General features: G+C 42.5%; 1 protein-coding gene across 1 annotated transcript in view; it reads right to left on the bottom strand.

Annotated features, from left to right (window-relative positions):
* USH2A (usherin) overlaps positions 1-15,853 on the bottom strand; it is a 784,926-nt gene that overhangs the window by 398,010 nt on the left and 371,063 nt on the right. The window contains exon 33 of the mRNA XM_053283338.1: positions 9,270-9,441. Coding sequence (XP_053139313.1) covers positions 9,270-9,441 — 172 coding nt within the window. The remainder of the gene's footprint in view (positions 1-9,269; positions 9,442-15,853) is intronic.

Here is a 15,853-nt window from a genome sequence, read left to right as displayed (position 1 = left end):
CAGCTTTCAAGATTGTCAGTATTGCAGCATCGGCTGAAAGGAGACGATGTTGCACACAATTAAAAAAACGGGGCTAAGGGAATACTTGCTCCCTTGACCTCATTTTAGAGGCTGGTTCCACAGACAGTTTTGCCACCAAAATGCTGCTGGGATCAGGCATGATCCCAGCAGTTCTCACATGCAGCCAAGCCCGGGCTTGGTTGGCTTAGCCTTGTCTTGGCTGCGCAAGAGAACAGCCTCCTTTATTCCTTCATCATGTAAGGGCTCTCTCTGCCTCTCATCCCTTTGAATACATTTTGAAATTCCCTCCTTTTTTGTTCCCCCTTTGTCAGTCTGAGAACCAGCAAAACAGTTATAACATCAATAGGTAGCACAGCATATAGTGCTGACAAAATAAAGCAAAAAAAAAAACCCCAAAACCCTTAGTTCCTTCCTCCTCTCCTGATGTATCCTCTTCTTCATAAGAGCTCTGTCTCTCTGCTCCCCAGTCCCTTTTAATACATTTTGAAATTCCCTCCAAAGGTGTCCCCCGCTCCCGCAAGCCAATGGGGCATATTTGCCCATGTCAACACTTGATTTGAATGACAAGGCAACCAAGAAGCAAGGAGATCTCAAGCCACTAGGAAAACCAATCAGTAAGTGGGGAAAGCGAGCCAAAATGGCTGCTCGAATCAAATGAATCAATTCATGTCATAGAGACATAGGAAGCTGCCTATACCAAGTCAAACCCTTGGTCCATCTAGCTCAGTATTGTTTACACAGACTGGCAGTGGCTTCTCCAAGGTTATAGGCAGTAGTCTTTCTCAGCATATCTGGAGATGCCAGGGAGGGAACTTGGAACCTTCTGCATGCAAGCATGCAGATGCTCTTCCCAGAACGGCCCCATCCCCCAAAGGGGAACGTCTTACAGTGCTCACATGTAGTCTCCCAAAATGCAAACCAGGGTAGACCCTAATTAGCAAAGAGGGCAATTCATGCTTGCTACCACAAGACCAGCTCTCCTTCCATTAGACCAGCTCTCCTCAGGGCTGATTTGATTCGACCTTGAATCAGCCCCTTCATTTAAGGGGTGGTCGATTTGTGGTTGAATCCACGAATCACCCCCAATTGGGTGCAAGTTGAATTGCATATCCCTCCTGAGAAGACACTTGTACTGCAGAGAGCTTTCAGAATACTGCAGCGTAAAGGGGGGATTTTCTGCATTCTCTACTTCCTCCAAAAATTTCACCTGTGTGACCCCCAGGGACCTATTTTTTTGATGGAGCAGGCATTTCCAGAAGAAGCAGAGAAAACACCACCCCCACTCTCCACTCCAAATCTGTTCCATGTCGCATGGGGCAAAATATAAATGTCTCCGTATGCTTTGTCCTGCAGAACAGATAATGGGGGCAGGGTATAGAAGAAACACAGATCCTGTTTACAGGTCTACATCATCGTGTCTAGTTTGACCTTACAAATAAGGTTAAGGTGGTTGGTTTTTCTGTTTTCTTTTGCAAAATAATTCATCAAAATGAAATGGCATATCAGTACATTCCAAAGTTAAGAACCTTTTATTTCAACAGGAGATTCTAGAACATGAATCTTTCCCATTGGAATCACTGGGACTTTAAAATAATAAACTTCAGCTGGACCATGCCCTACGTTGTCGATCATATGAAGCTAGCATTTTGGTTATACAGTGGTTAGGTTAAAGAAAAAGTGGGCCACAAACCTATCTGAGAACCATGCTCTTTGGCCCAGAAACTTTGCCACCTAATTCCAGATATGTGAGGGTTAGCTGTAGTGGGGGAAAAAAACTCTACACATGCCTAGTGGCTTTCAATATTATTTCTTAACACATCTGTAAGATGAATCATTGTACTGAAAACAGACTGAAACCCTAGACCTGGCTTACATTAAGCCCTAATTAAATTTTCAAACTTAGTACTTTTAAAAGTCTTACCATATTTCTGTCATAAACAAAACAATAAAGCAAACAAATGCCTGCAAACTGCAGCACTTTTACATACTAACTACAACAGAAGAGCTAAGCTTTAATTCAACTGAACTCAGTGGCACCTCAGTTGTAAATGTGATGAAATAAGTCCCATTGATCTTGTGGTGCAATCCTCCGCTACCAACATATGTATATGAACATATCAGTCACCAAGTAGAGATGATTAGATGGGGCTTTCCCACCTCTTTGGCACCCTGCCAGGAGAGGGAATGTTAACCAGTTGTGAAAGACACAGGCAGTCAACCCTGAACACATGGTTGTCCAGTTATGGCAAGGCTGAGTCCATGAAGGGTTTAGAGCAGCCAACCAGCTGTTGTAGGACTACAACTCCAATCATCCCTGGTCACAATAGCCAGGAAGTTTTACAGACAGGGCTCCCCTCCCCCCGAATCCAATCCTGATTGGAGTGTGCCAGTCCACATATTTGCTGGATTTAATCTGACCTCCCTGTGAGCTATCAGGGACCAGGACAGACAGGACTTTGATTCTCCCTGAATGGAATTCTGGCTTAGCCCAAGTTATACAGTGGGGGGCAGGATCCTCTATTTCCAGCAACTTTTGAAAATCTCCAGGGCTTCTGCTTTCTCCAAAGTTGTTGATGGAGGTGCTGATGGCTATGCAAAGGAAATACTGATGGCTATGTGAATGGTCCATCTAATCCCTCAAATTAAAATGCGCTCTTCAGATACCCCGAGGCAAAGAGCCATGTGTGAAAAACCTCCAGTAGCCAGGAATGATCAAGGTTGTAGGCCAACATCTGCACGAGGGCTGAAATCCCTGGTTTAGAGGAAGTTGGTCTGGAGCAGCTTCTGAAAGTAAGGACATCCACTCAATGTTGAAGAACTCTGGGATGCAGGAAACAAGGATGGTCAGAGAGCAGAACTCTTCAGGTTCTCTTGTATGAACCTGTCCAATTCTTAAGATCTGCTGGGAAGGGTCTCCTCTGTGTCCTACCAATGCTGCAGGCATGTTTGGTTGGTAGAGGGCCTTCTCTGTAACTGTGCCCAGACTCTGGCGCTATATCCCTCAGCATGTTTGTTTTGCCCCTCTCTATTGACTTTCCATTGAGCCATGAAATGATCCAGCAGCTTTTAACCTGTTATTCCTATTTTTGAAAACCACAGGAATACTATGTTTTAGGAACATAGGAAGCTGCCATATACTGAGTCAGACCATGGTCTATCTAGCTCAGTATTGTCTTCACAGACTGGCAGCGGCTTCTCCAAGGTTGCAGGCAGGAGTCTCTCTCAGCCCTATCTTGGAGATGCTGCCAGGGAGGGAATTTGGAACCTAGATGCTCTTCCCAGAGTGGCTCTATTCCCTGAGGGGAATATCTTACAGTGCTCACACATCAGGGCAGACCTTGCTTAGCTAAGGGGACAAGTCATGCTTGCTACCACAAGACCAGCTCTCCTCTCCTCTTGATGATTTTAGCCATCAATTATTAATTTGTTTTGGTTTTAATCTTTTACTGTTATGGATTGGTTTTTTATCATGTTTTGTGAGCTGCCTGAGGTATTATTTTTACAATGGAAAGGCAGGATATAAATCTGTACAGTAACTGAAAGCTTAGTCAAGTTCCAGGGAGCAAATAACTTGTGAGACTGAGTGGTGTTAACTTGTGCTACTGAGTAGTGTTAACTGAGCACTGATATATTTTCTGGGCCTGACTTCTCCCCATCCTCTTGCTGAAGAAGGGAGAATCTCAAAGAGACAGCCCTCTAGTTTGGAGCCTCGCATTTCATCACCTGCCGATTGCCTGCAGAGGCAAGCAGTCTCTGCAGTGTAAGACAAAGAGTCTTTTGTCTCCTTGAGACAAAGGTACTAGCCCCTCAGTGGTGTTTCTTAGGGGCAGCAGTCTCTGGGGTCTCTGGCTGATGGGCAGCTCCTGGATGTTAAACTTGGGCTCAGGGACTTAATACAGCTGTTCTGCATCCTGTGCTTCTGGTCTTCCTGACTCAGCTGGTACCTCCTCCAGTGCTAGATATTGATAGTCTAGATCAGGGATTCTCAACATTGGGTCCCCAGATATTATTGGACTTCCATAATCCCCAGCCCCAGTGGCCTTTGGTTGGGGATTATAGGAGTTGAAGTCCAACAACATCTCGGGACCCAACATTGAGAAAGCCTGGTCTAGATCACGATATTATCCTGCTGCCTATTAAGATCATCAGAGGAGGTTCAGTTGCAGTTACCACTGGATTGTTCAGTGGCAACCCAAAACAGGGCCATCTCTAGGCTTGCCCCAGGGCTCTGGAATAGTCTCCCAAACAAAAACAAAGCCTCCCCATCTCTGGCTGTTTTTAAGCAACATCTGAAAATACACCTATTTATTTCAGTTCATAATGGCTTAAAGCTTTATTGATAGGTATTTTAAACTGTTTTAAATGATCTATTGTTTTAAAAGAAAGGAAGGAAGGAAGGAAGGAAGGAAGGAAGGAAGGGAAAGAGAAAGAAAGAGAGAAAGAAAGAGTGAGAGAAAGAGAGAGAGAAAGAAAGAAAGAAAGAAAGAAAGAAAGAAAGAAAGAAAGAAAGAAAGAGAACTGTACTATACAGTTTCAGTGCTGAGACTGTGTCAGAAGCCCCAACCTGGCTCCCCCACTCCCCCACTCCCATCCACCTTGCCGCTTATAGTTAAGGCAGCATTTTTATGCAGAGGGAAGCACCATAATCATGATGAGCTGCACTTCCATGAGCTGCAAACAATGTTTCCCACTGCAGACAAATGTTGCTTTAACCATGAGTGGCAAGACTGGAGAGGGTGAGTGATGTGCCAGGGTTGGACTTCCAACCCGCTTTCGGTGCCGCTTTCGGTGTTGCTGTGTTTTAAACACATCTGTTTGGATCTCATTCTGGGATTGGAATCTACATGGGTTACAAGGTTCTTTGTCATCCTGATTGATATATGTCACCATTTGAGAAAGGGATTTAAAGTGATACCAAATCAAATTTTGATCATTCCTATCTGGTTAGGTACTCAAAGCACAAATAGAATGTAGTGGATCATAGTCACCAAGCATACGGGGCTGTAGGGAGTAGCTATAAGGGATTTCTTACTAATACCCAGAAATGAAATTGGATATAAACTAATGAAGCATTAGGAAGCCACAGATATACTTTTATAACCAAAAGCCAACAAAGATGCACAATGGTGAGTACCAAAGCCAACCATGATGCTGAGCCATTTTTAAAAAACCTAATTATATGATAGTCATAGGTGGAAATCATATTGATTTTAAAGTCCATTTAAGTGGCCACTTTATGCTACAGTTTGAACAAGAGATGCAATTAATTCTATTACATTCTTCAAATGCCACATATTTCAACAGAACCATGTGTCATGAGTGTATTAACTGTGTACAGAACTGCAGGAAACGTACTTAACATTGTACAGTTTACTATGTTGAAATGCCCAAAGGACAAAAAAATTCTACCAACATGGATTCCAAGTCATCCTTAATTAGTCTGAATGTCCTTGCTTTGGTAGGCTCTAGTCAGACCCTTATTGTGACTTGAAGGTAGATGATTTTCTTTGTGGTATAATGTGGTGTAATATTTAGAGCATTCAAGAGCATGTTGAGCAAAATGAATGCATACAGAGTGTCTACACATAAATGTAAATGTATTCATAATCAAGAGCAGAATATTTTTCTATGGCATTTATCAAAGCAAATGTCCTTATATAGGTATTACTATAAAATGATGAGAGTGTTTAAAACAAATAGGGACAATCTCATGTTTATATTCAAGATATTTTCAGTTGTACCATGGAACTTAAACTGTTCTCTAATCAAAAAACAAAAGAAAATGACTGCACAGAAGAGTAACAATGACATTTAAAAGACATTTTAAAATGCTGCTAGTTTGCAATAAACACTGTTTCCCTCTTGTGTTTTCACAAACTTACTTTTGAGGGATGTTATAAGAAACCACACAAGGGAAAAATGAAAATATATTTAAAATGAAAATATATTAGGAGTGCACAAATATAATGAAAATATATTAGGAGTGCACTAAACTATGCATATTTGCAAAAGGGATGATAATTAAACTGAGCAAACAGAGCATTCAGATATTTGGTTTAAAGTGAGATGCACAAAATTGCCTCTAAACTCTCCCCAAAAATGTACCTCAAGTGTACGTCTTCTGTTTCTGTATTTTGATGCTCCTTTGACTTCCTAACTAATGACAAAGAGCAGGAATTGCCTAGGAAACTGGGTGATGCTCCCTACCACTGCACACTGTGCAGTGCCATGTACAACACTGGAAGATATGGGTGTTCATGGACACTGTCCCTTTTCACTATCCCAGCACACTGTGCAAACTTCAACCATATTATTATTCATCCTCTCTCCAAAATATTGGTGAATGGGAGAGTCCATTATTAAAGGCAGGGGTTTAATACCACCATCACCACCACCACCCACCTTCTCCTCCTCCCTTCCCTCTATGTCTTTGTTGCAGAAGAACAGTAAGGAAAAGGTTAAAAACAAAACATTCTCGGTACACCCTTTCTCTAACTTGTATGCAAATAATATCACACATTTCCCATGCATGCACACACTTTCACACACACGCTTCTTTAACATACAGGCGGCCATCGTTATCTGCAGTCCCAACACCCACAGTTTTGCATATTTACAGTTGAGGGATCCAGTTTCTTTGTTCATGGGGTGAAAATAGGTTGGGTTATTTTGCCTATCTGCAGCTCTTGAGTGGCCAGAAATGACTTCTAATGTCATTTCCTGCTGCCATTTTGTAGTGCTGAGCCATTTTGTGGCTCTTTTCTGCAAAAATACCCAAACAAACCTCAAAAACAAACAAAAACTGGAGGACTTGTACATTTTGGGGGCATTGCTGGAGAGCTGAAAAGCAAGGTACTATGCTTATTTCTGCTTCCCTCTGCTGTGTGTGTGTGTGTGTGTGTGTGTGTGTGTGTGTGTGTGTGAGAGAGAGAGAGAGAGAGAGAGAGAGAGAGAGAGAGAGAGAGAGAGAGAGAGAGAGAGAGAGAGATTTTCAGGACACTTCAAGGTGCTAAGGAAACTAAACCCCCACCCCCACAATCCCCACAGGTTAAGTTTTCTTTATTCACAATTTTATTATCTGCAGAAATTGGTGGGAACGGAACCCCCATGAATAAAGAGGGCCACCTGCATATACCTACTACAGCCATCTCATATATTCATGCAGCATCAACAACCTTTCATTCTTATTTGCTCATTCATACTGACTTTCTCTCTCACACATAAAAAACCCATTAAAAGTTTTTAATATCCCAGATTTCATCGCAGGATTTAAGGATAAACAGAATCCAGTTGCTAAAGAATATTGGAGGCAGTGGGGAGCAGCAAGAAAGGACATTATGATTTTATCCTGTTCCTTAAGTGCCTTTAATTGAAAACATTTTAAGCTATCTCAGCTTCAGTGGGGAGGAGGGAGTGTCGGGGAGCATGGTTCCTTCCTCCTCTCCTTTTGACTGGCTGGCTGAGGACATGTTCCTCACTGTCATGCCTGGCAGTCAGACTGAGATATAGGAATGTGCACAAAACCAGTTTCCCCAGTTTGGTTCATATCTGAACTGGATTCGAACTGGGCCAGACCGATTTGGCCCCGGTTTGGTTCAAATTCAAACCGGCTTGGGCCTGGTTTGGAGTCCTACCAGCAAAGGAGGTCCAGCTAGGATTCCTCTTGACCAGTAAAGAATTCCACTAGGATTCCCCTTTACCAGTAAAGAGGCCACAGGAGCAGGGGGTCTTCTCTGATCCTGTAAGTGTAAAATGAAGTAGACACAAGTACTCACGACATGTGTTCAGGGCCGGCTCAAGTCCAGTTCAAATCCTCTTTGTCCTATTTTGGGCCTCTGTACATGCATGGAAGCCATTTCTTTGACCTATGTGCATGTGCATGGGCCATTTGCATGCACAAATGGTCCGTGCACATGTGCAGAGGTCAAAAAATGTGCTCCACACATACACAGAAGCCCAAAATGAGCCAAAGAAGGCCAGAACTGGGCTCAAGCCAGCCTGGACACTCATGTTGCCCCCCCCCCCGCCCCGCATGTGTTGTGAATACTTCTCTTTACTTGTGACTACTTCATTTTACACTTAGAGAAGCTCCCCACTACTGCTGCCCCTTTACCGGTACAGAGGAATCTTAGCTGGATTCCCCTTTGCTGGCAGGGCTCCAAGCAAGCCGAACCAGCCTGATTGGTTCAGTTCAGCCTCAAACCAAACCCAACTTGGTTTAACGTCAAGCCTTCGAACCGAATTGGTACTAATAACCAGTGCTCTATATTTTGCCCAGAAACTAACCAGTTCGATTTCGAGCCCGATGACGCATCCCTACTGGAGGAGGAGTGGGTTGAATGGAACATTATTTATTGATTATATTTTATATGCTCCCATCTAACAGCTCTGGGTGGTTTACAATAAATAAAAACAAGAAACAATTAACAATTAAAATAACAATCAAATATTTGAACTGCCTAAAACAATTTAAAACAATTTAAAAACCCTGGACAACCAGACTAAAAAGGTAAATCTTAAGGGCTCTTGAAGACCAATAATGTTGTTGAACCTAGGATTTCTGAGCGAGGTGCATTCCATAGCCTAGAGCTGCAAAAAAGACCAGATCCCAAGTTGCCACTGGACAAACTGGTGACAGCCAGAAATGGATCTTTCCAGATGGCTTTGATGTACAGTGAGGATCATGAAGAAGAAGGCACTCTATAACGTAACCAGGAATATAAGCTATTCAGGGCTTTAAAGGTAATAACCTTTAAATATTTTGCCCAGAAACATATTGGCAGCCAGTGCAACTGTTTAAGGTCAGGCATGATATGGTCCCTCCCATTACTTCAGAGACCAATCTGGCTGCCACATTTTGAACTAAATGAAGTTTCTGGACTATGTACAAAGAACACATTGCAGTAGCCAAGCCTGGAGATTACCAACTAATGCACCATTGTTTTGAGGTCATTTCCTCCACGGAACAGACATACAGATCACACAGTCTTAAGGGACATATTTTCAGGGGGCACAGTAGGTTTCAGAAGAAAGGGGAGATTGACAAAAATTGCCCCTCCTCTGTAGCACCAGCGCTGCATTAGTCTGGATGTCAACTATCCAGACTGATGTAATGTCTTAAATTATCTTTTTGACACTATTCACACAATAGTCAAAAGGAAATATAAATTAGAGACCATATACACACACTGTTATTTGTTCAATTGTCTCATTACTGGGTTTTGGTTTGTTTGGATTTTGCAACTTACTGCAAGTGTAATGAAGTATTTGGTACCAGGGGAAAGATAGCGGATAGTATAGTCCCGGGAAAGATCTGTACTGTTATAGATTATGTTCCAAACTGTAACATTTTTCTCAATGTTGGCAATGTACAGAAGGTAGCGACGGAGATTTCCATTTACTTCCTCCGGTGCTTTCCACCTGGAAAGAAAAGCAACACATCATTGTATTCAAACAGTAACTCATGCAACTATTGGAAGATGTGGGTTTATAAAAACAAAATAAAACAGAAAACACTAAGCATGAAGAATAATCTGCTCATCAAACAGTGTGATGAAGTACTAAAGCAACATGTGCATTTCTCAAAAACTCTTTAAATCTAATATCTGTACTTGAAGCCAGGATGATTGTGACAATATCTTCAAGGCAAAAGCTTCATACTGATAATATCACAAGCATATTTTTCTGTGCCAAACTTTACACTGAGGCTATGGCCATATGTAGGTTACACTGATTGCATAAAGATAAAATGGAAATTAAGTTGGCAAGTGATAATCAAAGGTTCACAGAGCCACTAAACTAATCACTTCTATGCATTTAATCATAATAAATTTAATTTTATGTCACAACCCCTATCCCTGATTGAACTCACTAGGATTCTTATATAAACTCAAACAACATTTGTGCCATCTATAAAAAGGGACATTTGGCTTACCTGTGAATTCCCATTCTCAGTGATACCAAGGAGGGCAGTCTTGACTACTGGGATAGCCCTCCTCTTGATCATCAGATAGTCATCTTGCAAGCATCAAGAGGAGGGGCTTCCCAGGACTCCTGGACCAAGCCAAGGATCCATAAACCCTTCAGCTGTTAAATCAATTCCCACTGCGACTGGCAATGGATCATGAACACAGCAGTAACAGCTGTGCTAGAACATCATCAAAACTTGGTCAAAAGAGAAAATAAGATTATCCTAACAAATTAGCTGTTTAAACAGAATTACCCAGATTAAATATATACCCACAAATTCTAGGGTGGGGGTGGGTACACTGCATATCTTCTTAAGAATTCCTGGCCAGGTAGACTGCCCAAATTCCCACGAAGAATGGGAATTCAGAAGTAAGCCCCAGTTATCCTTTCTGCAACAGTACTGGGACAGTGTGCTCTCAGCTACAGGGATATAGAATAGTGCATCCTGAGTGTGGGATTCCAGAAATAAGCAGTCTGCAGTAAACCACTACAACTTTCCATGATATTCTCCAGTCAAAGGCTACATCAGAAGAACATAAAAACATCAGTTCTATAATACTATTTACTATTTGTGTGGGCTCATGCCAAAGTGACCATCGAACAGAACTCCTCAATTGCAGGACAGCCTACAGAGATTACCAAGATAGCTGTTCCTCTTAAGGAGTGAACAGTTCTATTCAGAGTCTTAATCACTTGACTTATAAGCCCTTTTAATGCATTTTTAGGCCATCTAGATATGATAGAATGCCCTTGTTCTCAAGACAAGCAAGTTATCAGATTTTCTAATGTGGTTAATTTTATTTTAGTTCTATGCTGTTTTTATTGCATTTGGAACTTTTTTTTCCTTAGCTGCCTTGGACTATTTGAAAACAAATGACTACCCATATAAAAGCCAAGTGTCCTATGCACATCTTGATGTCATTCACACAATCAAAAACTGTGTTCTACCTGGGTTTGGAAGCCGTGTGTGCTCCCAATATTCAGTTGTATGGAAGCAAGGTAAGAGGAAAACCTGGGTAGAACTGATTATGTGGGACCAAGGATGAGGAAAAGCTACCCAGGTTTTCCTCCTATGTTGCTTCCACACAACCAAAAATTGGGAGCACAAAGAGCTCCCAAACCCAAGTAGAACACAGCTTTTGATTGTGTGGATAACTTCCTTGTGTGTTTCACTACCTTTGCCATGGATGATGAGATGCATGGGATAGAAATGGCAACATAATCTTGAATGAATGCCTTATGGAGTGCAAAAATGAGGTAAGCTTCTCTGAACATTTTAACTGCCAGAGTTGCATCTTCTCAACTACAGGATGTTAGATGGAACAGTTCCAGTCATGGAGATTGAACTGGTCCAGGAAGACAGTGAAGATGCCAAGGTGGTTAAACAAACAGCTTGAGAATCATAGTCTCCTGGACCAATTAGGGACAATTGGAACTAGCTTGCTTGTTGCTTCCAAACTCTTTGAACGACTCTGGATATCAGCTTGATCCAGGGAAATGTGTCCATCAGGCCGACCTCTTCCCAGGGGCCTACACCAGTGGCCTCTGGCCACCTGAACATTCCAAAGGATCTGCAACATGTTGCATTGCAAGACATCAAAATACCAATGGATATAGCCTCCACTGGATTGCCAACAGACTAAACAATCACAGTGACTGTGCATTGGTTTTTCCCATGGCATGCTTTGCCATGATGATGCTTCACTGGAAAGAGCATTTTGCACATTTCTTGTGATATAAGGTGAATCTTTTAACATCCTATTTTGCACTTAAATTAAAATTAACTCTGAAGGCCAAAAAAGAAGTCAGCCAGTTGATATGCCTCTTTGACCTGGACCTGATCAAAATTCTTTTGAGGGTTTACAAATAATCCAAACTAATTTTTGCTGTGATAAAAATGTGGAATGATCCCTGAGAGCAGTTCCCAGGATCAGATGATCCAAATACAAGCACCATTGTAGAACTTCCTGGTCTTCCACTGAGATATGTCTCAAAATGTGGAGTTGCTGTGCTATCTGCCATTGGAATGGCAACCAGAACCTCTGTAGTAGCCTGGCAAGAGAAATCTTAAACATGAAATTATGTTATAACATAAGGAGGCTACAATCACAGAACTTGTACTACTGTAATTGAGTCCACTGATATGTCTCCTGACACGTACATTATCAAATCCATTAATGTTCACTTTCCTCTGATAAGTGGACTCAGGTTTTTGGGATGTCTGCCTGATTCCCAGCTTTCCTAACCTCTGACACAGGTTCCGTATGTTCATTTTCCTGTTTACCACATTTGTATTGTTTAAGATCACTGAGCAGCATTGATACATCCTGATGAGGTTGACTGAGACTGGGAAATTCTATGACAATGTCATCTATACAGGGAAATCTGGTTCTTGAAGAAAGAAGGAGGCAATGAGAGTTATCACTGTTTTGTTAAAACACCCTCTGAGCTGATGAAAGACCAAAAAGAAGAGCCTAGACCACAAACCTATCTCTAGTAACTCTAACAAAAGAATGTAAAAAGAGTTCTACCAGATCAAACCAAAGAGTCATCAGTTCTAGCACAAAATTCTGGTTCCAATATATTCATTTATTTGAATTACTTATATCCGTCTTTCCTGACAAATTCAAAATGACTAACCGAAGCCCCTGCAACAATAATTAATTTTACAAAAATAGCATTAAAAACAATTAAAAATTTAAAAAGATAGAAGGCATTAATGGACATATATTTCCAATGCCAATGCACAGCCCTTGACTATTGTCTCCTGCATCCCAAGTCTGTGGCCGATTTTTTACATTCTCTCCAGGAGCATGAAGCCATTTTTCTATGTTGATGGGGCAGCCAGCATTTGTGATGCCAATTTGAACATTGTTCTCTTTTTAAAAACCAGAATCTGACAGTTCTAGCTGTATGAAGATTTGCTCTGCTGGACAGTTTGATATATTGCCACTTGGACTTGATATTTCTGTAGTCTTTAATTCAGCTAGAAGACTTGTAATTGCAAAATGAATGTTTGTTTAGTCACTTTATCTTTGTTCAATGTACAAAGGGGATTCTTCTTATTAGTCTCCCTCAGGATAGCATCCAAGGACTCTCTGAACAATGTTTTTCCTGTGAAATGAATATCCACCAGATAGTACTGAAACTGCATCTCCTTTCCAGCTGTGCAACCAGGTGTTCCTGAAGGCTACCATGTTGGTGCCAAAGCTCCCATGGAGAACTACACCACTTCAAGGAATTTGCCAAGACTGCTGCAATGAAGATTTTTTCCAGAGATCATCCTTCATCTCCTCAGGTGAAACCCTGGATTGTTTTTCTGCTGATTCCTGATATTGCCCTAGTTAAGCTACAGTCTCATCTTCTAAAAGTTACTCTTCTTGCTAGATGGGCTGAACCTGGGAGAAGATGTCTAATTTCTCTGAGATGCCAGAGAAGTGGTCTGATAAAGGCCTAAAGGTGCACCTAGGCAATTTTGGACCTAAAGACCTTTGAAGGCCCCCTTGTTGGAGGCCCCTACCTGCTGCAAGTTAAGCATCATGACCCTACAGAGAGAGAGAGAGAGAGAGAGAGAGAGAGAGAGAGAGAGAGAGAGAGAGAGACACCATGACACATGCAATATCTTAAACATGTGGCGCAGTGCAGGCCTGAGGTGACCACACAACCCAGAACAGACTAAAGAGGATGTGGAGGCCCTGGACTTCAGCCCCAAATTACAGGGGTAAGAGCACCACTTCCCTTGAAATACTTGACCTGGGTTATTTAGGTGCTGGTGGCTCCTGATTATTTATTTTATTTTATTTTAATTTATTTAACATATTTTATACCTTCCAAACTTACGCCTTAAGTTTATTAACAGTCTAAGAAATGAGACTGTTAAAAGACTGTTAAAAGACCGTGTGTGTGTGTGTGGTTTCGGTTCGATCACTAACCTCCGGACCAAACCAGCGGACCGCGGACCGCCAGACCAGTTCCGCACATCCCTAATTCCTAGTTCTGAATTGTCTTCACACGGAGAAGACAATTCAGAACTAGAAATTAGGGATGTGTGGAACTGGTCTGGCGGTCCGCGGTCCGCTGGTTCGGTCCAGAGGTTCGTGATCGAACCGAAACCACACACACACCTGGTTCCGTTGGACCAGAACCAGACTGCCAAGTCCGGTCCAGCAGGTCTGCGAACTTTTTTCTTTTTAAAAAAATTAAACGTAAAAGTAAGTACCCCTCACAGAGGGCATTTGCGTATGTTCGGTGGCCGCCAAAATGGCGGCCACTCGCTTTTACGGAGGCCCAAAAGGGCCAAAAAGGCTTCGCTTACTTGGTCACAGTGGTGATGAGGAAGGCCGGAGTGGGGAGAGAGAACCCACATGGACACGCACACACACAGCAAGCCCACCGAAGAGGCTACAGGCACGTACTTTTACATTTTTTAAAAAAAAAAAAAATTAAAAAGTTTGCAGACCAGTCCAGGACCGAACCGGGGTGGGGTTCGCTGGGGGCCGACTGAACTGGCCCAGTTCCATTTGAAGCCGGTCCGGCCTCGAACCGAACTGGGCCAGACGGTTCCAGGCACACCCCTACTAGGAATAAGAGAGGGGGACCTTTTCCTGCTTTTCTGCCTCTTATTCCTCCTCCCCCACTAACACACACATATACATGGTTGCTAGAGTAGACTGCAACTGAGGCCTTCCCTATTTTCTGTCTGTCTCTCTCACTGTCTCCCATGGCTCTTTGGAACCTTTATTATTCCGCAAGAACCTGTCCCCATCCAGTCTGTTCCAGTCTGAGAGAGAATCTTGCACTTCCTTTGTCACCAACTATCGGAACTACTGAAATAATTTAGAATGAGCCGACTCACCAGAGAGGTCCAATAGTGATGAAGCTGAACCACTGACATAAGTAGGATGGTGGAGTACTTACTGGCTGACATCCAGACTAAAGAAGCATTTGCAGAACGACGCTGCTTTTGTGCAAGGAGACTGCATAGTTGTGCAAAGTCATGAGAATGCTCGAAAATGCGCTCCTGTGCAAATGTTCCCTGCATGTGAAGCACGCTACACGTTGTGCACCTTACTGGACAAGCACAAACATGTTTGCATTAGTCTAACACTAGAATAAAAGTAAGCTCCAGACTTACTCCAGCACAATAGATTGCACTAGCACATCACGTTTGCACAAGCGCTTTGTTAGTCTGTATGCTAGCCATTGTTTCCAGACTGATCAGTGTGCTGGGGTCATGATTTTTTTACTGGGACAAGAAATACTTGGGCACCACTTCTGGATGCTCCTTCACACCCAAAATGGTTGTGTGGACTATTTGTGCTACTGGACAGAATTCATCAGCTAGGTGAGAAACCAGATCACTGTGGCTGAAAAGTGGCTTCTTCTCACCTAACTCTTACCCTAGCCCAGGTGATGGTGGTAAAGAAGGTAACACTTGCTTGCAAAGGTACTAGTTTTCACTGGATTGCTTTTGTCTGACTTCTTCTCAACCACAGGGGCTGGAGGTGTACCAAGAGGGTAGGTGCACAAACTTTGTGCTGCCAGAATACCTTGCTTCTGAGATATAAGAAATATGAACCCTAGCCAAGTAACACAACCTCCCATCTTATCTCTAGCTAAATTAGAGGAGAATACCATTAGTTACCGGGGTGTGTGTGTTACAGAGCTCAAGAATGAACTTTGCCAAGACCCTGGGAAGATCCTCTCAGGAGAAGAACCATAGCTCAGTGGAACAGCATCTGCTTTGCACGAAGAAGATCACAGGTTCAAACTCTGGCATCTCCAGGTAGGGCTGGAAAAGACTCCTGCCTGAAACCTTGAAGAGTCACTGCCAGTCATGTAGACCAGAGGTTCCCAACCTGTG

This window comes from Hemicordylus capensis, chromosome 1, assembly GCF_027244095.1.
Source record: "Hemicordylus capensis ecotype Gifberg chromosome 1, rHemCap1.1.pri, whole genome shotgun sequence".
NCBI lineage: Eukaryota > Metazoa > Chordata > Lepidosauria > Squamata > Cordylidae > Hemicordylus > Hemicordylus capensis.
The sequence above is the reverse complement of the archived record's forward strand: the minus strand, read 5'-3'. Positions and strand labels throughout refer to the sequence as shown.